At 37.9% G+C, this 25,414-nt stretch overlaps 1 protein-coding gene across 1 annotated transcript in view; it reads left to right on the forward strand.

Moving 5' to 3' along the window:
• grik2 (glutamate receptor, ionotropic, kainate 2) overlaps nucleotides 1-25,414 on the forward strand; it is a 250,725-nt gene that overhangs the window by 54,238 nt on the left and 171,073 nt on the right. The window contains exons 3-4 of the mRNA XM_056251625.1: nucleotides 18,838-19,005; nucleotides 21,007-21,264. Of these exons, the coding sequence (XP_056107600.1) occupies nucleotides 18,838-19,005; nucleotides 21,007-21,264 (426 nt within the window). The remainder of the gene's footprint in view (nucleotides 1-18,837; nucleotides 19,006-21,006; nucleotides 21,265-25,414) is intronic.

A 25,414-nucleotide genomic window follows, 5' to 3' on the forward strand; every position in this document is an offset into this window, starting at 1 on the left:
CATACTGACATATGCTATGTTGTGAGTTAGCTGTCTCCATTAATATATATTTCTGTCTGTAGTGTTGTCCTCCATCATGCAGAATGTGTCATCGTTTTTTTCTGAGCATATGTGTGGGTGATGTCTGCTTTAAATGCAAACAGGTGAAGCAAACTCTGCCGTGTGGCATTGATTCTGGGAGTGATGGTGTTACAAGGACTTTCATTTATTTCATTCACCCTAGAATAAAACAAGTGTTATTTCCAGACAGGCATCCAGCAGGACTGCCTCTCTCCAGCTGTACTGTTGAACAAGGATATAACAGAACAGAGCTGGTGTGAAATGAGAGATGAGTGTTTGAACTTAATAAGAGATAACAAAAAAACAACCAAAAAACAAAACAAAAACAATATTCATTTCGCAAATATGTGCTCATGCTTGATGTATTGGATGATATTGGGAGATTATCTTTAGGATTTCGTTTTATGTATGTATGTACTGTATGTTCATACTGGCTTCACATGTTGTAACAAACTGCAAACAACTGCAAAAACTGTTCAATCCAATCAATCAATCAATCAATCAATCAATCAATCAATCAATCAATCAATCAATCAATCAATCAATCAATCAATCAATCAATCAATCATCCTTGTATTATATATATAATACAATCGGCAATATCTGAAATCCTTGACCTTGTGGGGACAGTTTTGTTCCCCATGAGAAAAACGGCTTATACAATTTTTCTTTTTCTTCTTTTTGTTTTCTGTGATGGGTAGGTTGATGGTTGGTGGATAGAATATACAGTTTGTCAATGGAAAGTCCCCATAAACCATAAAAACCCAACGTGTGTGGTGTGTGTGTGTGTGTGTGTTTCAACATCGCTCAACAGACATGCTCAGATGTTGATGTCACTCCTACAGAGTGTGAGGCCTAATTAGTTGCTGCTGTTTCCTCATAAATTATCACCCATAATGTGACTGTGAAATACCTCCCATCACACACACACACACACACACACACACACACTCACGGCCTCTCATCACCGAATCTCCAAACATCGTTTTCAGAGCACACACGCATGCTTTTGTCTCCTCAGCTCACCACACCCACAAGAACACACTGCTCGCTCACTCAAACAGCACCGTTTCCCCCCACGCATCCCTGCATTTGAATAAATAAGCAGCATTATGCAGAACAGCAAAAGTGATTACCCACTTTTAAAAGCCTTTATGAATATTTATAATCAGTTACTGTCACCGCTTACTTCGGAGGCTATTTTGTTATTCTCTTGGGAAGCGCTTTAGATTTTTTGAGCAAATCTTTAATGTGGTGTATCAGGCTGTCTGTCTGCTCAGCTCACGTTAGGGTACACTAACACACACTGATGCCTGGCTTTTGTGCTCACCGAATGAGATCAGAAAGACCTGGTGGCAGATAGAAATGGAGAGTGGGTGGAGGAGTGCAGAAAAATAAACAAAACTCTGATTAAAAGAGGAGGGGGGGGGGGGGGGGGGGCATGTTTGGAATAGAAAATGTACCTTTAGGATTTACTTTGAAACTATTTTCTCTCAGAAAACTGCTAGTAAATGTCACAAATAATTACAAAGAAATGGCAAGTAGAACTTTAGTGATATTGTATAGTATTTTCTTGTGAATTGTATTCAAATAGTCTTTTTGTCTCTAGACTAGTTTTTTTTAAATAGAAATGTTTGTATTTTTATTCCCATTTTATGGAAATGTCTTAACTTCTGCCAATCTGATCATATAATGAACTGATAAAGAGAGCCAGTAATCTTTTATGTCATGTCTTAGATTGTGTTGAGTATTTCTCTGTGACTAACAGTACCAGGCACTGTTTTATCTGGACAAAGGAGTCTCTCACGCCTGAGGCTGATAACATTTTGGAGTGGGTGATTACTCACCAGTACTCACGAGTACTCAACAGTATTCACTAGTACTCACTCACCAGTACTCACGAGTACTCAACAGTATTCAACATTACTCAACAGTGCGCACCAGTACTCAACAGTACTAACAAGTACTCAACAGTATTCACCAGTACACACGAGTACTCAACAGTATTCAACATTACTCAACAGTGCGCACCAGTACTCACGAGTACTCAACAGTATTCACCAGTACTCACGAGTACTCAACAGTATTCACCAGTACTCACGAGTACTCAACAGTATTCACCAGTACACACGAGTACTCAACAGTATTCAACATTACTCAACAGTGCGCACCAGTACTCACGAGTACTCAACAGTATTCACCAGTACTCACGAGTACTCAACAGTATTCACCAGTACTCACGAGTACTCAACAGTATTCACCAGTACACACGAGTACTCAACAGTATTCAACATTACTCAACAGTGCGCACCAGTACTCACGAGTACTCAACAGTATTCACCAGTACTCACGAGTACTCAACAGTATTCAACATTACTCAACAGTGCGCACCAGTACTCAACAGTACTCACGAGTACTCAACAGTATTCACCAGTACTCACGAGTACTCAACAGTATTCACCAGTACTCATGAGTACTCAACAGTATTCACCAGTACTCACGAGTACTCAACAGTATTCACCAGTACTCAACAGTATTCACCAGTACTCACGAGTACTCAACAGTATTCACCAGTACTCACGAGTACTCAACAGTATTCACCAGTACTCACGAGTACTCAACAGTATTCACCAGTACACAACAGTACTCACCAGTACACAACAGTACTCATCAGTGCACAAAAGTACTCTATAATACTCACCAGTACTCAACATTATTCACCAGTTCCAGTACTCAACAGTTCTCTCCAGTACTTACCAGTACTCACCTGTACTTAAGAGTGCTCAACAGTACTCAACCAGTACTCAACAGTACTCACTGGTACTTAAAAGTACTCATCAGTACACAACAGTACTCTCCAATACTCACCAGTACTCAAGAGTGCCCATCAGTACTCACTGGTACTTAAAAGTACTCAACAGTACTCAACAGTATTTACCATTACTCACCAGTACTCAAAAGCAAAAACAGTACTCAACAGTACTATCCAGTACTCACCAGTACTCTCCAGTACTCAACAGCACACAACAGTACTCTCCAATACTCTCCTGTACTCTCCAGTACTCAACAGCACACAACAGTACTCGCCAGTACTCAATAGTACTCACCAGTATTTAACCGTGCTCACCGGTATTTAACAGTACTCACTGCTTCTGGAATTTAGGCAGCTTTTCTTGAGGATCACAGTATGCAGTTGCTTGGAGCCAATTTAGTGCAGTTGACGCTTCACGAAAATAATAATGTTTACAATAGACTACCATTCAAAAGTTTGGGGTTGATAAGATTTTAAAAGGTTTCTGAAAGATGTCTCTTCTGCTCACCAAAACAGCATCTGTTTGATCAAAAATACAGTAATATTTTTATTACAACTCTTTTCTATGTTTAACTCTTTCCCAACCATTGGGTTTTCCCGTCAATCCGTGTTTTCACTGTTATACGGTAGGGAGCGCTGTTATGCATATGAAAAAAATACAGCTTCTCCGGATCGAAAAAAATCAAAGAAAAAGATCTGCATAAACCAGAAGGAGCGGATAGAAGTTGTTTACACACAACGTTATCATCAAACATCAAACAACCGAAGAGGTAACCACTGTGAAGCTTTGGGGTTGTTGATGGACTCAATCCACTCCATCAATGTTTTTACCATCTTTCTGAATCTGATCAGGCCGAACTCTTTGACAAAAATGCAATTTTCTTAGCATTTTGTTCGAAATGTTGTTGATTTTTTTTAATTGAAACTTACCAACATTCAAGTGTTAAATTTTTTTGTTGTTGTTGTTATGTTTAAAATGTAATTTATCCCTGTGATCAAAGCTGAACTTTCAGCATCATGATTCCAGTCTGCAGTGTAATGAGCAGAGCTGTAAGGGTTTGTTGTGCCCAAGCTGTGCTCTGTCTTTTCTTTCTCTCTCTCTGGGTGCGTCTCAATCAGCTCTCTAGTTCAGTAGTCAGGGAACTGATCAGGGAGTCGGCCATTTTAAGGGTTGTGTCAATCGCAGAGTCCTACCAGTTCACTGCAACATTTCACTCTCTCTAAAAAGTCCCACAATGCACCGTGAAAACCAGGGAGCATCAATGCTCACTATGTTCCCTTAACAGAAGTTCTGAAGCATGAAACTTAAATCACTACACATAATGACACACAATAGATGTCTTTAAAAATACAAACCATTATTTAATTTTTTTGGGGAGCGGATTGGATCGATTCCTTTCCTAGATCCCTTTGTCCGATTTTAGGGAAAAATCGGATCTATTGGAGACGTCCAATAGATTACTTAGGCGCGCCGAAAGAACACCACAGACACAGTACAATCCACATGGGAAAATCTCAGAGTAAAACAAGCAGCTGTGAAAAATATGATGCACCGGTGTATTGCCAGATGAGAAGTTTATCTATGTATCATCTTTATACTCGTTTAATTCCTTTTATAACTGTTTTAATTTTCCATTTTAATTCCTTTCTGTGTAAAGCACTTTGAATTACCATAGTGTATGAAATGTGCTATATAAATAAACTTGCCTTGCCTTATTATATTTCAGCATAAACATACATAGATGGTAATTAGGTAGATAGGTAATTAACATAATCTAGCTAACATTATAATTTATTTATGTCTGAAATGTTGCACATATAACAAACAAAGTATGTATCATAATGTACTTTAAATATCACTTTACAAGTACTGTCAGAAAGATATTATTATGTTCATAAATACCAGTAGTGATTTTGTACAATGAGGACGTTGTCACGAGTCATCAGTGTCCCAATGTGTAGTGAGCCAGCGTCCTTACTGTCCTTACCAGTGCCTGAATTCATGAACACACATACTGATTCACGAGCTCGGGAGCTTGGAGCTGATTGAGACGCTCCCTCGGTCTCTCTCTGTAGAATAATCAGTGTCCTGTTGTGATTGGATAATGGGAGGGGGAAGAGAGTATTTACTGGGACCATCATCAGAGCTGTGTTCGTGTTGGCATGACTGTGTGCAACAGCTTTGCGGTCTCGTCTTCAACCCTGGACTTGATGTTGTTTTAAAGCAAGTAGTTTGTGGCTCAGTCAGTGTGTCTTTACCTCATCTGTGTTGAACATTTCGAAGTAGAGTTTCTGTCCTTTGTCTCTCTAATTACACTCCAAGACTTAAAAGGGAGAAGTGAGTGTTTACTTCTATGATTATTGTATGTTTTGAGTAATATGTTCTGTTTTTGGTTTACTTGAAGTCTACTAGTTTAACCATTTATTTCTTTAATGTGGGGTTAGTAGGGAGGTGGGTGCCATTTTTATTTAAAAAATGTTAGCTAGGGAGTTGGTTTATGTTGTATGTATACTTTTGTTTTGTTTTCTTTTAGTTTTCATTAAGTTTGGTTATGTTTGTTGCTTTGGCAATATCCCCTTCTGAATCTGATACCCACTTCTTTTTCTTTAGCTTGATTCTGTAAATAAAGACCTTTTTTTTGTAAAATATAATGTGGTTATTGTTGTGAGACAATTCTGTGTGTGTAGATGGGGTGATTTCATGCTGTTACACACTCATTCACCACCATCCATTTGGCTGTTGCGCTCCTCTCCTAGACCAATCAGGAAATTGTAACATCAGTGTCACATGATCCTTCAGAAATCATTCTAATATGCTGATTTGCTGCTCAAGAATTTTTTTTCTCCAGCTATTTTCAGAAATTGACTTGGGTGGTGTAGGAGTTAAAGTTCACCCCTTGCAAGATGTGAGTCTTGAGACATCCCAGTTGTCTCCTTGATTATAAAACTTAACTTCTAGTTACTCCAATTTTAAGGGACCATTCTACAGAGATATCAGATGAAAGTTGTGGAAACAAATTCCTTGGTTGTGGCAATAATTCAAGGTTTTGCAAGTTTTTTTTTTTAAATCGCTGTTGTTGTTCTAAAAAAATCAAATTTCAGACAACTTATATTGGTCTTTCTGATAAAGATTATTATAGTAAAAATTATTATCAGTAAAGTCTTTCTTTTTTAAAGACCAGGAAAACACATGTCTGTTGGCCGGTTAGCAAACATGAGCATTACTTCCAGTGCCAGTTACATTAAACGATAATGCCAGATTATTTATGCTTAACCCAGATTGGACTCTCAATGAGGTTTGAAGCAGAATTCAATACCTGCTGCATAAACCCTGCCAATTACAACAATATGGAAAAAGTTCACTGGTGTCCATTCTTCACTCTCACCCACACTTTTCTCAGGGTTATTCCAGGGTGGAAACTTTGATCTTGGGTTGCGCCTCAGGAACAACACCCTTTCCAGATAACGTGCTTCCACAACCCTCATATCATTAAATGTACATTCGAACAGGTGGATTATGGGATTCGAGCTCTGTGAACGCTTGTTGTCACGAACTGAGTGGGATTGACATGAATGTAGTTGCCATGGGTTTCCCGTCTTTAATCAATGTCCACACACACGGCAGGCTGGCCGGGCATGTGCGCAGTCGGAAAAAAAAATTTACACTTTCTCTCATCTATCTCCGTCGGGAACAAGTTAATTACTGAGACAGCTCGCTCATTTCACCACATCCATCAGACTTTGTTCCATCTCAAAGATTCCAAAAAGAACCTTCTAGAAGCAGTGTCTCACTTCAACCGGTCCACTCTATGATAAAGATTCCTCTGTTGCCATGGAGCCCACCTGGCCGTGACCTTGAGGCTGAGCCGGAGTCCATTAGTCACAAAGCGTCGCCACGGTCTATTCACTTTGTCAGGCTGGCCGACCAATAGGAGCTCTCCGTGCAAGTGTAAGGCCATCTTCTTGTTACCAAGAGTCTGCATAGCGACAGAGTGTTTTTGTCAAGTTCATCAGACTTCATTAAAAAGGAAGACACAGATATATAGGCCGCGCACACACACCTGATGTTTTCCGGCTCTGTAAGCAGCTGGAGAGAAATGATCCTTCTCTTCGGAAATGTTTGCGGTAGCTGAACCTCGCAGTTTATCACTCAGTACTTGAGCCATCTTAGCTTTTAGCATTGTAATTCAGCACACGGTTGACGTTTGTTTTCACCACAAGAAAATACAATTTCTGTCCATTTGATTTGCTATCCTTTTGTTTTTCCATTATCTGGAGCGTGTTCTGCAAGAGTTCATAAGTCACCAAATACTCATTTGCAACCATAGTTATAGCTGTCTGCTCAACAAAAGTGCGCAGGTTCAATTTTCTTGGCTGTCCTGGAACATACTCAAATGAATAAGTAGGACATTGGCCCCAATTCACAGGGAAATGAATTCTGAACAAGACGACAAATGTTCTGGTAATAGTTCTGGACGTAAAGATTGAAGCAGATCCCCCTGCACACTGTCTTCTTTCGCATCTTTACGCTTTTTTTCTTCTTCCAAGCTGAACAGAAATTACTCTTGGCCTACAATAGATTGAAACTACGTGCCTGTCAAGGTGGTTTTGGGACAGTGTGGGATGAGATATTATGACAAAATACAACATTTTCTTTTTTTAAGCTGAACTGGAAGCAGCACACAGAGTCTTCTTTTAACAGAGTTTGAGGGTTTAGGATTTTACGAGGCAGATTATACTGTGGGGATCCAAGCAGAAAGACTTTTCACCCAGAATTAAACATTCACAATTGATCTCCAACCAGCAAGCGTCCCCCACAGACCACCACTACGGCCTGATTTATATCGAGAGTGAGCGTTCACCACACAAACCTCAAGCACAGCTGATCACAGGCCTCGTGAGGGTAATATTCATAACTCATTAGATCCAAGGCTGATCTCTTAAATGGGCAAGGATTATCGTAAAATACTGACGGGTCACGGGCCAAAACGTATGAGAAATGAAAGAAAATGGCATCCAGGCACATCTTCCAATCCGCATATCCATTCAAGATCATATCAAACACTTGACTGCGAGTGGAAAATCAATACGCCGTGGCCGAGTTCAAAAAGAATCTTCATTAAAAATGGAGAAGCCTGCACAATCCCAGCTCTCTGTGAGTCGGCCCTAGGTGGAAGAGTTAAGCTGGAGGGATTCTTATCATTGTTAAGCAAATCGATCTGCTAAAGACGAAAGAAATGGAAAGTAAAGAGAAAGCGTAATAAGATTTATTCTGAGGCATATTAACAAAGTGCTGCTGCACAAAATGCGAGTGCTCACGGCAGCCAAAAGCTCACCTCAGCAGTTACAAAATGAGCTGTGTTAATGCCAGTATGTTGCAGTGTGCTCAAAGTCATTTTTCAGCTTTCGGAGTCTGTCTTCTATTCCCTGGTGCATTCATAACTGTGTGAATTATTGTTTTGTTCTTGAAAGCAAAGTGAAAAGTAGAAATGTGTGCAGAGAGTGTGTTGGGACGGTGTTGAGTATTTTTCCTTTGATCCCTCACTAGGTCTACCTGACTTCAGGTGCATGTGCTTTGTTTGCTTTGTACACTCTAAAAAACACTGGGTTAAAACAACCCAATTTGGGTTGTTTTCAAACCAAGGTCTGGGTAAATATAGGACAGAGCACATGTTGGGTTAATTTTACCCAGCAAATTGGGTTATTTATTTAACCCAGCATAATGGTTTGATTTAACACAGCATACCGGGTTGATTCATTTTTACTATAGTACTAGCTTCTTTTTTTTTACTTCATACATTAATTAATGTTTATGGATTAACTTAAATCCTCTAAACTTTCAAAAGAAATATACTCCACACAACCACGGGTTTGCATGATAATTCCTTTATTTTTTTATCATATTTTACAGTATAGCATATTGTATATAGTTTTGAATACATATTGCATACATTTAACCTTTTTTAACAAATATTAGAAGTAAAAATGAAACATTTAGAAAAAATTCAAGTGTAATCAACCAGTCTCTGTTGTCCCGTGTCCACCGTAACGGCGCTGGATCTCGTGCCGGAGCTTGTATCATGTTCAGTGGGGGAACTTCTAACTTCAGACTTATAGATAAAATAAAATGTACACAAACCTGTATTTTACCGAAGACACGCACCAATTTTACGGAGCTGCACAGCTCTCTCCCGAAGAGATCGCAAAAAGCCTGCGATAAATAACTCAACCCCTGGGTTGCTATATCTGACCCAGGATATGGGTAAAGAAAAAACTACCCTACCATTGGGTTGTCATGTTTGACCAAGGAGCTGGGTTACACAAAAACTACCCAAACACTGAAAAAATAACCCCCAAAAAATTGACCCAAAAGGCTCAACCCAGGATTTGGGTAGACAAAATAACCCAAGATTTTTTAGAGAGTGTAGAAGTTTAGCTCAAAAACATGCTTATATGTATGGAAAATTCTGATTCAGAAGAAAGTTTTTGATTTGGAGTGACATGAGTGTGAGTAAATGATGATGATAATTGGATTTCTTGGGTGAACTATCCCTTTACGGTAACATTACTCAAAGTAGGTCTTCAGTAAAGATGTATCAGCGATTACCATAATGAGGAAAACAGGGAAAGGCAGATGGTGAGGGCGAGTGATTTTGTGACAGCTGGAGTAAGTAACAGGCCATTTCTCAAATACAGCTAATTTGGTTCTTTATTACACAACACACTGGAGTTTCCTAGGGGCAGAGACATTATTAATACATGCAATACATTTTATATATTGTTCTATTAAACTTCTTGAACACGAAGATTTGTTTCAACAGCGCTAGCGTTGTTTTTTAAATGTGCAAGTGAAGGAAAGTAGTCGAATGTAACTGGGAATACTTTTAAAGTTGCACTAATTGAATTGGAAACACTTTATTTGACCCCTTTACTCATTCTTTTGACTATAAGTAACTTTTCACCTACATGTCAAATGACTCTCATTAGAGTATTAGTAGACTGTCTGCTTAATATCTGCTAACTCTTTATTGAGATGCTCCTCAACAGATGACTTTGCAACTACATGTCAACTTATTCTACTAACCCGAACCCTTAACAGTCTACTAATACTCTAATGAGAGTTAGTAGACATGAAGGTGCAACGTTACTTATAGAATGTTTAAAGGGGACCATCAAAATAAAGTGTAACCATTACATTGATGTCAAACAAACATGATTAATTTATACAATGGCAACCGAATACTTTTTTTAAGATCAAAACTACTGTCATATTGGGACGCGGGACATACAAATTATTTCCACGTTTTAGTCTCTTGATTCTTGTGTTTTATTCAGTGTAGGATTGACACATTGGAAAAATGTGCCTCTATATCTGCATTTTTTTGTAATGCAAAGTGCATGAGTCCCGTGAAACAAAAGCCACAATAAAAGATCTTAATAATGTGTAGAAGCAGCTAAAATATCACGATTGCATTTGATCTCCCTGTTACTTTTGTTACCTCTGTCACTTAAGTTTAGTGGAGGTGGTGGTGTCATTTTGAAATGTGATGAGCATTAACCTTTAAGTGCCACTCACTGGACATTTCACTTTGAAAGTGCTTCAAATATCATTTTACAGAAATGTACACTTTCCCAGTGAGCCTGGTTGGATTGGTGATTTTATAAGGCCTTGTCCTGATGTTTTCTTCTGGTTTTGTGGCCTTGGTTGAGAAGTTGACAATGCTTTAAAAGTGCTACAGTCACGGTGTTTACACTCTTCAGGAAGTTACCCTATGGACGGCTGACTGTGCTCATTAAACTGGGGTATTTTAACACCACACATTAAACACAGCGGCTTTAAAACTGTTCAGAAGAGCAGGCTATTTCCAAAAAGGACATTTGAATTTCTATCTGAAATGGGTTCCTGGATGCTTTTGCTTTCCTCGAGTGCAGCTCTTTGAACCCACTGTATGCAGAGAAACATGCTGTCCTCTCTCAACCCAGCGTCCAGGATCCCCGTCTTCTGCATCACAGCTCCAGGCTTGATAAAGATGGAAGGTGTCCTACAAGCCTGTTACGCCGCGCTACGCATCTCGACATGCTAGGCTGATAATCGGACACTGATAGCCATCAAACTGTCACCACTGGGGAGAGAAAACACTAGCATGAGCACCTTATTTTCCACATAAATAACCTTCCCTCCACAGCTGCATCAAACCAAAACTGGCTTTGTAATTAATTTCTCTGTGTATGTCTACTCTTGAAAGTTGAGATGGATGTTTCACCTTCAGATCTCTGAGTAGTTGCCGCACGCAGGGACTTGCTGTGCATTTCTGCTCTCAAAGAACTGAAAATGATAGATTTTACACTCCGCCATCACTTCATGCAAAGACATAACACATATCAAAGACGAGTCGTAGACGATCAATGCATGATGGAGACCTGACTTCTTTTAAAGAAAACTCTCAAAGAGATTAAATTGAGGTTTTGCTTAAAGGAATAGTTCTCTTAAAACGGGGAATTCTGATGTATCTCAAATATTTTCTTAAGAACATCTTAAAATGATGGGTTTATTGTTATCTGATTATAGGGAGGTCTTGCTGAAAACCAACTAACACACACACATAACAGTGATCGATCATGAAAACAATGTTTGGCCATGACTGAACGTGTCAAATCGGGACCTTGTTGTTAATATTGCAATTGTTGCAGCATCATTTTCGTCATCCCTCATAGCCCGTTTTTTTTGCTCTGTCTGCAGTAATTATCATAATAAGCGTGCATGATATTTTTGTTGCAACTGGTTTGACCAAAGTTTAGCACTCATTGTCTCATTTTGAATGTGTCGTGTCGGGTTCAAAAGAGTAATTTTAATGTAGCTGTTAGAGCTGGTCTGTTGCATTTCTTTGCGCTCCATCTAGTGTGAAAGTGTCCTGTATCTGTGTGTGTTTTAGTGTTTAGTGTGTGATCACACGTGCACAACTACATGCTGCTGAAAATTGTGCCATAACAACTTGAAAATAAAATGAGCGCATCTCTCTAGTAGTTACGGTATGTGTTTCTAGAGTTCTGTTGTAAAGCTTAATTGCAAGAATTAATTTGAAAAGCTTCATAAATGTATTAAACATATTGCCTTTGGGGATTTATCATCCTTTTAATTTTAGGCTATTTTAAGCTATTTATGATCATTTTTAAGATTCTTTTCAATAATTTGCATTCCTCAAAACAAATTTTGTCTTAAGAACTATCTTTAGAAAAGATAAGAATTTATTCTTTATTTTTTAGGAGTAAAAAAATTATGTTCTTAAGAAAATAGCAGTTAGGAAGTATTTTATTCTTAATAATGTTAATGAATCTGGCACCAGAACTTTAATTCTCCTGCTTCTCAGATGTTGTACCTGAGAAAACAGACCCTGGTAATCTCACACGGGCCTTTTATAGAGTTTCAGGATCTAATTATATAAATATGTAATTCAGGAGATAATCTCACAGCTCTGATCTGCCAAGATACTTAAGTCTGCAATCAAAATTGCACTCAAGAAACACAACATCTTTAAACTATCAGAGCTATCCACAATCATTTGATTGCTCTATTCTCTTACTGTAACAATTGTCTCACTTGTTTCTATTTTTATTTCACACAATGAGTTTTAGGAGAAACGTCTGTGACAATATTGATACTTGATTATTTCTGAGAGCCTCTGAGCAATATAAATTTCCTCTGGAGTGAGTTGGAAGAATTAATACCTTCCATATCCAGTAATTATCTATGGAGTTCCTGAATATGTATGAATTTTCTGACCCTGCTCTAAATGAATGAATTTCCATACTGGTTTAGGTGATTATTGCTGGTTTGATACTGATCCAGTGCATAGCTATGCAAAAAATCTCTGTCAATCAGGGCTGTGTTTCCCGTACAACGCCGTAACTCGCTGCTTCACTACCGCAGTTCGATGCATCGCTGAAGAAATCAACTAGCTCGTCACGACTGTTTCCCTAAACCATATTGCAGCAAAGTGGTCGTTCAACCACGTTGGTTTATGACGTCACACACGTGGTGGAGTAATAACTTATTTTAATGAAACTGTTTGAGATCGAATTAATGCTAGATGTTTTGCTATAAATTACAGACATGGCATCTGAGGAGTATTTCTCATTTTTTTCAGTTATTTCACTTTTTTTCCAGATTCAATCATAGACTCGTTCTTACATAGTAGAGCTCGTTCACACATGCGCAGTCTTCAAAAACGGTGCTTTAAATCTCTTGACAAACTCAAAGACGTAAATGACATTTGTATGTATTCTAAATAAAAGACACAGGTTGCACTGAATGTCAGATTGCTTATTTTGCTCAAGATAAGGATTTATTGAGTCCACATATCATGCAATCTAGAAACTCGAGAGCTGTCGCTCACACACACACACCTCTGCGATGCTGTTTGCGAATGTTCGTTGGAACGATGGTTTCGGGAAACACCGACTCGTTTAACTATGTTGATAATGACGGAACTTGCGACCGTAGTTGGCTAACGATGCTTTCGGGAAACACACCCCAGGTTGGTCTTTCAGGAGCAGCTGAAAAGTTAAGAAACCTTGTGTGGAAACAAACACATCAACATCTGTAAAACAGCACATGACTCTTTCAACAGTGTTTTTAGGGGCTTTTGCAAGCAGCATTGCCTTCTTACAGCTATGGAGACCAGCGGACATCCTGCTATCAATTCGCAGCACATTTCACTAAGCTATAAAAGTGGGGTTGAACTTATGATAAAACCAGCATGAATCAACATTTATGTTGATGAGATTTCACACCCCTCATCTGTTCCCCTTAAATATCCTCTTGAGTCTTCCAAGATAAATCTCCGCAGTTCGGCACGTTTCCTTCTCACCACAACACTGGACACCAACTATAGAAAACAGATAAAACCATCAATAATATTTATCTTCTGATAATGGCTAACAAGTGGTTGCCTTAGATTCTAGAAGACTCCCTAAAATGTGTTAAAGGAATAGCAAAAAGAAAAGAAAATAATGTGAGAAAGTAATGTGCCATTTTCATGTTGAAAAGTGTTTCATATGTTAAAGCTTGTCATTTAAATTCTTCTTGTATGATATTGATCAGTTTTGTAGGAAATCCCACTGTGGTCAGAGCGATTGATGATGTTAGATGATAAATGACAGGACGATGTCCACTACTTTACTAATTTCCTCTGTGCTGTTCTGGTGCTCGGCTGTAAGCAAGCGTTCCCTGTGGAGGCAGAAATGGATGTATTGTGCTAGCATTGATTATGTAACGGCTGTGTGATAATATATCACAGCTTCTGAGAGCGGATACTTTCGAATGCCGTGGCATGCGTGAGGCTGATGCGAGCGATCGGGTCACAGGGTATTGTTCACGGGACAGGCCAGCTGAGAACTGAGCCAGTGCCAGTCATGCAGCTCTTCAGGCCAGGCCGGGACTCAAATCAGGAGAATGCTGAAAGTCAGCATGAGATGGACAGCCCAGTCTCATTAGAAAAAACCTACATGTGGCAAAATTTTTGCAAACCGCAAAATACGTTGCGTTGTGCACGTTTTGCGACAGTTTCAAAGTGAAATGTCCAGTAAAAGCATGTTTCGTTTTTTTCCGTAACAGATACACGTGAATATGGCAATGTTTTATTACGTTGGACTTTGTATGTATCACCGCATTTCTGAATTGAAATGTCCGGTGAGTGTCGCTAAAAGCTCAATGCTCCATTTTAAAACAATGTACACCTACACTAAACCTACCCGATAGTGTTAACAAAAGCAAACGTGACATAAAAACCCCAAACCACGCCATTTTAGCTTGTTTTTCAACTCTTGTCTTTGAGCTCTTTTATCGTGACTTGTCTTTCACAGGGTTCGTATACCATTCTGAATCAGCTGAGCTATCGAGCAAGCTTAATATGTCAGTAAAACTGTACATATCGAACTGATTAAATGATGAAAAGTTCAAAATATATTCGTTTACAAATCATGCACTATGGTAAAAAGTGTTTTGAGGTCATAACGTAATTGTGCAAGGAGCCGTGTGAAAACAAGTCTTTATTAATCCATAATCTGCCCTGTAATCATAATTGTGAGTGAAAACGGTTAAAAGTGCTTGCTGTTTTACTGCCTCTAGTGTTTATTTCTTTTAGAAACTGTAGTGATATGTACGTATTTGTATGTATTTTGCGTTTTGCAAAAATGTTGCCACAGGTACGTTTTTCCAATGAGCCTGTGTTGGAAATGGAAGTTGTGCTAGTCATTTCTTCCCCAATCCCCAGTGTGCCGTATATCCGAGTGAAACAGCTTCTGGAACAAGAACAAATGTGGGCGGGGCTTGATTGTGTCTGTGGGGAATTGAGTGGCTGGTTGTGGTTTGCTATTGGCTGATCTCATGTGAGTGACAGGTTATAGCCCCACCCTCGTCATCAGAGAAGAGAAGCTGCAAGAGGGAGGGGAAGCTATTCTGATTCAACATTATGATGGAAAAATATTAGTGCACCATTAAATCATTTATAATAATTACTGCAATATTCCATAAAAAAATAGGAATTGTCGATTTGGATTTCATGGTGACTTTTTAACCAGTTTTATTTTTAAAAATGTATCTTAAATATTAACTATTTACTGTAGGCATTTTAGGTTCTTAAGACTACACATTAGTTATATGGCGATGATAAAATATTCTGCAGTCTTGACTAATTTTAAACTGTTAAAAAGTTTTGCATATGTCAGATTAAATGCAATGCACTGCGATAGGAGGACAATCAATATGAGATGGGAGGAAAAATGATATGTCAATGCTTTTGCGTTCTCTCGCAGATGTTTTGCGTTCCTCTGAGAAACTGTATGTATATACATTACATACATAAACAAATAATCCACGGCTAGGTGTGCATCATTGAACAAAATACATTGTACCATATGGTCACTTGCCACCTTTATTTATATAGGGCATTTTACAATACAGAGTGTTTCAAAGCAGCTTTACAGAGACAACAGGAAAATAATTCAACAAAGTTTGTTTCCAGAAGAAAATAGCGTCACAGTCCAGCTTAAGTAAGTTCAGTGATGATTAATTTTGTTGTAAAAAATAAAGAAAAGTTATTAATTTAGTTCATTTATATATATAGCCACTTCGGAGAAAACCGTGATGTCATCATCCAGCTCAGTTCAGGTCTCATATAATGGAGTCAATGCAGGCAGATCAATAATATTGTTGAATATTAAACTAAATGTCCCCAACTAAGCAAGCCAAAAGCCAATGGCGACAAAGGTGAAAAAAGGCGACAGAGGCAAGAACACAAACTCCATCAGTGGCAGAATGGAGAAATAAACCTTGGGAGAAACCAGACTCAGCCGCTCTGGCCGACCAACCAACAGTGTATGATTATGATTCAGGAGCATTACAGGTCAGAAGTCAGATTGGATCAGAATATTAAACAGTTCATCTGGTTGAAGTTTGTTGAGGATCAGTGCTGATGTCTGTCGTGTCCATGAGAGTCTAGTTGACACAATCTCTGCTGACACTTCAGGGATGGGATGTGGCCGTGTAGAGGCGCAGGTCCACCATCTGATCCGGATGCGGCCCAGAACACAAACGAGTTAAAGCACTCATTGATTTTTCCATATGACTAAACAGTTAAAATATTCAAATAAAATAAGTTATTAGTTGTATCAGAATCTTGAGTAAAATGTCTGACAACTCGCCCAATTTATTAAGAAAGAGATGGTGAATGCGAACGGTCAGTCTGTAATTTGTACATGTCATTGGAAACCACATATAGACAGAGACTGAATGGCTATGGAAAAATCCAGGTTTGTCAGGTGCTTGAGAGATCTTGATGAGAAACTGACATTTCCCATTTGAAAATGATTCATCATATCATACAAACCCCAGTTTATCACTGTCAGCGTTTGCCCTATGAGTTACGAGATGGATGATGGATATTTAATGTGTGAATGTTTTTTTCCTGGGGGAGAGTTTGCTGTTACCTGTCCATTGTCTGTCTGTTATAGAGAAAGTCAGTTGATGACCTCTAGTGACCTTACGTAACTCTATTGGCTCCTCAAACTGTCAGTCAAACCTCATAACTCCACCCACTTCTATCATGAATGAAGTTTCGCACACAGTTTGCAGCATCTCTGCTTGTTTGCAATGCAAAGGTGAATGAAGAACTGATTTTCTTAATGGGTAAAGCACATTTCTTTACGTAAGAAACACTACATATAAAGGCTAACGTTTTACGTATATGAGGAGCGGAGAAGAGTGTCGCATTTGTTGTAAAGTCATAGCCAGTACTTTAGCACTTGGTCTTTAATACTATGAGATTTTGGCCAAATGACAGAAAAAAAAGCGTCCATAGCTACAGTAAACTTTATAACCTATTTTATTAAAAGGACATTAACTTCTTAAAGCTTATTTTTTTCTTTCAATCTAAGAAAACAAGTATTGTCACAATTTGCTGTAGGTGTTGAAACAACAACTATCAGTAATACTTGCTCTTGTCCTACACCTTTTAATATCCACCAGCAGAGAGTTGTGTGTGGCGGTGAAATGGTTTTATTTGCACTGTCTTGAGGGATCATTTAAATGATGGAGCCTCCAGTGAGTGTAAGTAAAACACTGAATCGAGCTCTAGTCTGACATATGGTGAGTCAACAGGGGCAAACTGCTGACTGACCCAAGCAAAACACTTCAATCTCTCCGTGCTGTGCTTCACTGCTCCCCAGGGCTTGATTGATTGATTCGCCAGCCAATCAGAACACATCAGTCCCCAACACTAAAGGCATCCATTTATATACAGCCTGTCAAGCGCTCTGAAAACATACCTTCTGTAAGGAGCTTGGATATATCTATTATACACTCGAATGGGTTGAGTCAAAGCAAGCGGTCATTTTCTTTTCCCCTTCCAACTTCTGACATTACACTGTTCTTTGACATTCGCCGCACTAAACCTACGAACTTTGATTCCATATTTTGCTGTTCTTGTATTTATGCTGGTATTTCTACTACAATATTTGTTAAAATTTGTATTTATTTCCCACCTCTCTTTGTGAACTCTACTTGTAGATGATATATTATTAATGAAATAAAAGGCCACTTAAATGAACTTAAAGAAAATCAATTTTTATAACTATGTTTTTAACATACTTAAATAGTAACACTAAAAAGTACATGTAAAATCATTGTTTTAAAGTTTTTGTTGTGCTTTAAGGAAGTACACATATGTTGATGTGTTTACTATAGAAAAATATATGTAGAGAAGTTGATTATAATTTTAACTGGAGTGCGTTATTGCATTTAAAGTTAATATGTTTAAAATGCAACTTCATCATTACAAATATATTTATAAATACATGACATACAAGTTTTAAAAGAAATTACATTAAAGTATAAATGCTTGTCAGTGTATTTGGCAGTGCACTTTTACCTTATCATGTAATTATGAAATTAATTATGAAGCCTCACAAAAAGCTCTTTAAAGTTCAGATTCATGCATTTAATATAAATATAAACTAAAACATTTTCATTTAAATGCATTTAATATGCAGTTAAGTATCTTAAAACATTACATTCAGTTCACACTTAAGCATATTCCTTTAAGTATATTATTTCTTGTAATAGGCACTTTTTGTAAAAGTATGCTGTAGTGTACTTCTTTTTCACTAGATGATCTACTGGTGTAGACAAGTTATTTTTTTCTTGTTATATGACAGAAATTGACAATAAACCAACTTTGGCTTTGACTAATTTATTAAGTATAGAAATCTGCACACTTATCTTCTATATTGTATCTTCTATATTATATTGTATTCATTGTATATATTATATTATTCAATGAGTGTATTATATTATATTATGTTATATTAAATTATTCAATGAGTGTATTATATTATAATTCAACAAGAGAACTAGAGGCCATACGGTAACAGGTTAATAATACCGTTTTTCTCTTTATTCTCTTTTTTAGGGGGGATATTTGAATCCATTGAAAGTGGCCCATCAGGTGCTGAAGAACTTGCCTTTAAGTTTGCTTTAAATACAATCAACAGGAACAGAACTTTACTGCCAAACACCACACTTACATACGACATCCAGAGGATAAACATCCACGACAGCTTCGAGGCCTCCAGGAAAGGTAAAGCCGACTCCTCCAGCGAGACCTCACGCCATCACAGATCTGCTGTGAGATATACGAGGAGGGACGTGGGCTTTAGACCGAGCTCATTTAACCCCACGGGGACATCATAGCCGTCTGGTGCATATGCAGAGAGAACTGATTGGTTTTAGGTAATGAGTCAGAAGGGGTGATCCAGTGAACTACTGATACCCCTGAGACAGGTTTGCAGGCTGCAATCATATGTCATTTACACGCTGGGGAAACATCTGAATTCTCTTATAATGATCACACACTCCATTAGCCGCTGCCACTGTAACTTTTTTCCATGCCAGTTTATTTAAAGATTACAAAGATGCAATTAAAACACAGTGGCGTTGCCAAAATAATTATGGGTAATAAAAGCAAATGAGTTCAGAGTTTGGAATAAATATTATTTTGGACAATGAAAGTAACACGACGCCGATTGGACACTCTATTATTATAACAAAATATCAAATACAAAAAGAGTTAAAGGCACACTATGTAAGATTTTGGGATTAAATTATCCAAAAAACCACTAGAAAATGTTATATATTTAGTTGATTTGTATACTTACATTATCCCAAATGTTTCTAAGAATGTTTAAATCAAGAGAAATAAGCAGTTTAACACGGACCCTATCAGTGACATCATACCCGCGTTACCCTCGATATCCGTAGTGGAAACCATGGAAACATCAAAGACGCTTTAATATATTATGTGTTTTATTAGACAGATGAGCAACTGTTTGGATACATTCATCGACAGAAACTAATCATTGTTATACAGCTCAACACAGTCTGTTTAAATCTCGTTTTCTTGATTTACCACGTCTAATATCGATCTCAAGATACGCCTTTCTTCAGAATAAGCGACCTCTAGCGGCGAAACATTACACCGTTTACTTTTGTGCCCTCTCTCCAGCCATTCCATTATATTATATTTTCATAACAATACTCAGTGTGTAGACTCAGACTTCTCTGGATACCTAGAGCCCAGAAAGTAACAAGTTAATAAAACTATTTTTCTCCCTTTGCTTTATTTTAGCTTGTAAAATATCAAATACAAAAAAGAAATGAACGTAATTCATTTTCCTAATTGACTCCAGCCAATCCATTATATTATATTTTTAGGTAACACTTTATTTTACAGTTACCTTGTTACATGTACTGTACACTCTTAGAAGAAAAGGTTCTATATAATAGAACCTTAAAAGGTTCCATCAGGCGCTACGTATTTGGAACCCCTAAACGGTTCTATATAGAACCCTTTTTAAGGGTTCAATCAAAAGAACCATTTAGAGTTCTTTGTAACCAGGAAAAAGGTTCTATATGGAACCTTTCAGGGGTTCATTTATTATCATTTGTTTTGTCCTTTCCGGATTAAATATTTCATATTATTGACAAACATCAAGACCCTAAAATGTAAAAAATGTAATTCGCATAAAAAAAAGTCACCCATGAATACTGAAAAAAAAGCACACACAAAGTGCATAGTAATTCTTTTTGTTAATATAAATAAATTACTAGTTCTATTACTGAAAGAATGCTACTGTAATTTAAAGTATCCAAGGCTTTAAATGTACAAATCAACATTAAAACATCAACCATTTAAAAAATATCTCATAAATAATGAAAATAGAGTTTCACCTACATCTATACATTACAAAACAAGTCTAAAAAATGTACAAAATTACATGAATCTATCACTAATAAATAATGCAAATATACAGATTCATCTAAATTCCCATCAGTGTTAGAACAACATCAAGTTATGCATAATTACATGCAACTACCAAATCCTAATCCTACCCTAACCCTATAGTAAGTACATATTGTTAATTAATATGTACTTAAATGTATAATTACACTGTAACAATGACACCTTAAAATGAAGTGTAACCTATTTTAGAACACCATTCAGTGTGCAGACTCTGGAAAGTACAGCAACAGAAAGATAATAAACGTGTATTTTTCTCTCTTTCTTGTTGTGTTATTCCAGCTTGTGACCAGCTCTCTCTGGGAGTGGCGGCCATCTTCGGCCCGTCCCACAGCTCTTCGGCCAACGCGGTGCAGTCCATCTGTAACGCTCTCGGGGTGCCGCACATCCAGACCAAGTGGAAGCACCAAGTGTCAGACAACCGTGACTCCTTCTACGTCAGCCTTTACCCAGACTTCTCCTCCCTCAGCAGAGCCATCTTAGACCTGGTCCACTTCTTCAAGTGGAAAACGGTCACTGTGGTTTACGACGACAGCACAGGTGAGAGCTCAGCGGTTCTATTCTCCAACAGTCCTTAGGCAGACTGACCCTTTGGCCTGGGCTTTGCACCATTCCCTGGTCTCCGTCTGGACTCCAGTATGGCCAAACCCCCCTGGTTGACAGGCTCTGCTTGAACAGTAGGCAGCAAGTGCTCGCGCAGTGAGCGGTACATGTGCCATATGCCAGAGGTCGCCTCGGGAGCAAACTCGCCAACTCCAGGCTCTGCTGCCAGACTTCCCAAGGCATTCACTCAGCCTTATTCACAATTCTGCACAGCAACAACACAATGTTATTCTGTGACACTGTGTTCATATAAATGTGGCCCAATACAGCAAAAGATTTTCCAAAGATCTTTAGGTAACACGTTACAATAAGGTTCATTAGTTAACACTGGTTAACTAGCATGACCTAATAATGATTCTGAAGCTGAAAAGACAGAATTATATTAGACTTGTATTCGGTCCCTGACTAGATATATGTAAAATAACAGGACACTTTATACTGGTAACAGAAGACCTTTGGCATTATCAGGACCCACAAATATTCCCCCATTGTACATTATATTCAACATTATATAATGTAGTACTGACACTTGAACTCTGTAAACTTTTTTTGTATTGTAATTTTGGGTGAATTATACACAACACATATTGTCACTATCAACGATACATATTGTTGCATTTTTGTATTGTGACACAATATATTGTTACACCCCTAATATTTACGGTACAAGTTAAGCTCAATCGACAGCATTTGTGGCATAAGGTTGATTACCACAAAATTAATTTTGCATAGTGCCTGAAAGGCTGTTGGCTGTTTAAAGACAAGCACAGGCACTTTGATATGCTCTGTTTCAGTACGTCAGCACGAGAAAGACAATTGCATTCATAGAAACATTTCAACATTTACTAATACTTTATTAAAATATTGCTAACATTAGTTAATGCACTGGCAACTAACATGAACAAACAATGAACAGCTTTATTTGTATTAACTAACATTAACAAAGATTAATAAATACTGTAACAAATATGTTGCTCATGGTTAGTTCATGTTAGTTAATATATTAACTAATGCAAACTAATGAACCTTATTGTAGTGTTACCGATCTTTAGCAGTATTAGTACTTACACCGTTTAGTTAAACAGGTTAATTGATTAACCGTTTGTTTAACAATAACATTGATAAGTTAAATGAAAATGTAATTATTTATATGAAAAGGGAAAAAAACTATTATTTAAACAGCAATGTTCCTATTCACTGATATAAAGTATTATTGATTAACGTTGATTAAAAAGTTCAAATGTGGTGTCTTATAATCCATTTCTCCCACATTACATTTCTATCGAAAAGGTTTTAAGTTGTAAAAACATGTCATTGCTAAAACAGTATCTAGATAGATACACAAGGAGATTTTTATTTGCTTCGCACTTACAGTAAATCTGCACATTGTGTCGATCACATTGTTCTGTTGGGTCATTTTAATTGATATCTACCATGCGCAATTATTTAAAAGTATTGGTCACAAATGAGAGTCAATGAATCATTCACTCGTCCGATTTGTTCAAAAAGTTTGAATCATTCATAACAAGGCAAGTGACTCTCTTTATGAGTAAGTAATTGAATCATTCACTCAACTGTTCAAAAACTATGGAAGCAACAATTTGTTGTGAATCATAATTATGACATAAAAAGTTGAAATTATGAGATGCTAAGGGATAATTCTTCGATAAAAAGTCAAAATTATGATACACTACGTCACAATTATGAGATAAAAAGTTGAAATTAGGAGATAGTTGTATAACAATTTGAAATGTTGACCCTTTTGTGCCATAACTATGACTTTATATCATAATTTATATTTTATTTGTCATAATTCTTATTTTTTTGTGTCATAATATTGGCTTAGTATCTCACAATATCAATTTACTCTCTCATAATTTAGACTTTTTGTGTCATAATGCTGATTTAATAAGTTATGATTTTTTCTTCCTTTTTCTAGTGGTGGAAATAGGCTTCCATAAAAAAATAAAATAAAACAAAAACAACGACAAAACCCTGAATCATCCAGGAACTAAACATCACTACAGTAGTTTGGTGTTTTGCTGTTTCTTTGTTTGGAATTATTTTTGTCAACTTCTTATTTATTGAACTGTCGTATAAAATGAATCTCACACAATCTTGCTGCTTGTTACTCCAATAACGTCTCAGACGACCCAGTATTAGTTGTGATGTGACATTTTTGAGTTAGTAATGGAGACTGGACACATTTTAACTACAGTAGCAACAGCAGATCCTCAATCTGTGGCGGAAGCAACTTTTCCCACTTGTTTGTAACTATGTGCAAGTCCCTTTGGATAAAAGCTTCGGCTAAATGAAGAAATGTAAAAGTAACTACCAGATTATATTATTTTGACTTTAAATGGGCTTGGATGAGCTACAGCTAAAAATGAGATCGACAGAAGAATGGTTAAATGTTCACACACACTGATTGGACAAAAGGTGGTTGTCCCTAAGTCTGCCTGAGAATCACACCTGGAGTCTTTCTGTCCTCTCTGTACAACGACTTCATGAACGAATGCAAACAAGCAAATCGATAGCCATAATGGCATTCCCTAATGGCTGCGCTCTGAAGTGGCAGACGTGGACTGGCAGCCGCAACACAAAGCTCTGTCAACACTGCTCATCTGTTCACTTCAGTGTTGGGTTAGAAATGAGTGGGATCGCACAGCATTTTTTCAATAAATAAAGGTTCTAAAACTGGGTTTTTGCGATGATAGGTTGGAAGAACTTTTTTGGTTTAACCAAAGAACCTTTCAGTGAACAGCTCTTAAAATAAAAAGTTTTTTCCCCCCCTAAGGCCGTGTGTCCACTAAAGCATTTTTAGCCAGCTGAAAACGCTAGACGCTCGGCTGCAGACGCCGAGCTGTGGGCGCTTGATGGCGTTTTTTCAGTTGAGACGCTTCGTTGCTTTGATACAGAATATCGCAGCACAGTTTACTTGTAACTGATTTCGCAGATAATTTGTTTCATACTAAAAATGTATTTTTCATCCATGTTGTTCGGTTATCTCTGCTGGTGGATGTCGTTGTACAGAAAGAAATGTTGTGGCGGTTGGTCGGTGTGGTATTAGCCCCGCCCCTTCTCCACTGTGATTGGACGGCTGGGTAAAAAGTGACAGTGATGAGCGCTGCGTTTGACCCATAGACTGTAAAAAATATGGACAAAGCGTCTGTGACGTCACCCATAGACTTTCTGAATAACGGTTTTGGGGTATGGGCTGCGCCATCTTTTGAAAATCTTGGGAAATCCTAACCCCGCCCACCTTCTGGCCAATCCATATATGGGTAAAAGGGCGGGCTTTGTGTGAGACTGAGCCGGCCGGTGGACGCACCTCTTCAGCCGAGCCTCAGCTATCTGTACCGTTACAAGATCGACTGGTAGAGGCTACTCTTTACAGCCAGTATCATTCTTATGTTGAAACTCCTTTTCCTCGATTTACTGAAGCCTATATGTAAAACGCATTTGCAGCTGCATAGCTCGCTCATAGGCTGTGCTGCGGCAACTGCACATCAAATGGCGCGGGCGCCTCCGTGCGACCAACTAGCTTGCAGATCAGTCTATTCTTATGTTACATTTATTCATTTGGCAGACGCATTTACAGTGTTCAAAACGTCAGTTATAACCATAGGTAAAGTACCCCGGACGCTAACTTATCTGAGGCGATTTAATGCTAACTGTTGCAGTGCCACTGCCCACAAACATTGATGCTAAATAGTGCTAACTACGTGAAATAGTAGTGGAATGTCACTTACCGGAAAAAAAAGGGCGACGTAAGTCCTACAGTGTCGGTTAGTGCAGTTTATAGCAGAGCAACCCCTTTTATGTACGATATTTCAATACAAATGTTCAGAAAGGATACAGAGGTGGTGTGATGTGTTGTGTCAGATCATAGCCGAGAGGTCAAATTTCAGGAATTCCACTCGACGCAGCCCGTTATCAGCTGTCAATCAAAGTTAACCACGCCCATATTTGCCATACATTTTATATTTAAATACGATCTAAACTAACGAGTTAGAAAAAAAATCACCCCCCTCACAGTTGTCAGGCACTCGGAACCTATCGAAAAATACAATAAAAGTCCATGGGA

Source organism: Rhinichthys klamathensis, unplaced genomic scaffold (genome assembly GCF_029890125.1).
Source record: "Rhinichthys klamathensis goyatoka isolate OS25496 unplaced genomic scaffold, OSU_Roscu_1.1 h1tg000087l_1, whole genome shotgun sequence".
Classification (NCBI taxonomy): domain Eukaryota; kingdom Metazoa; phylum Chordata; class Actinopteri; order Cypriniformes; family Leuciscidae; genus Rhinichthys; species Rhinichthys klamathensis.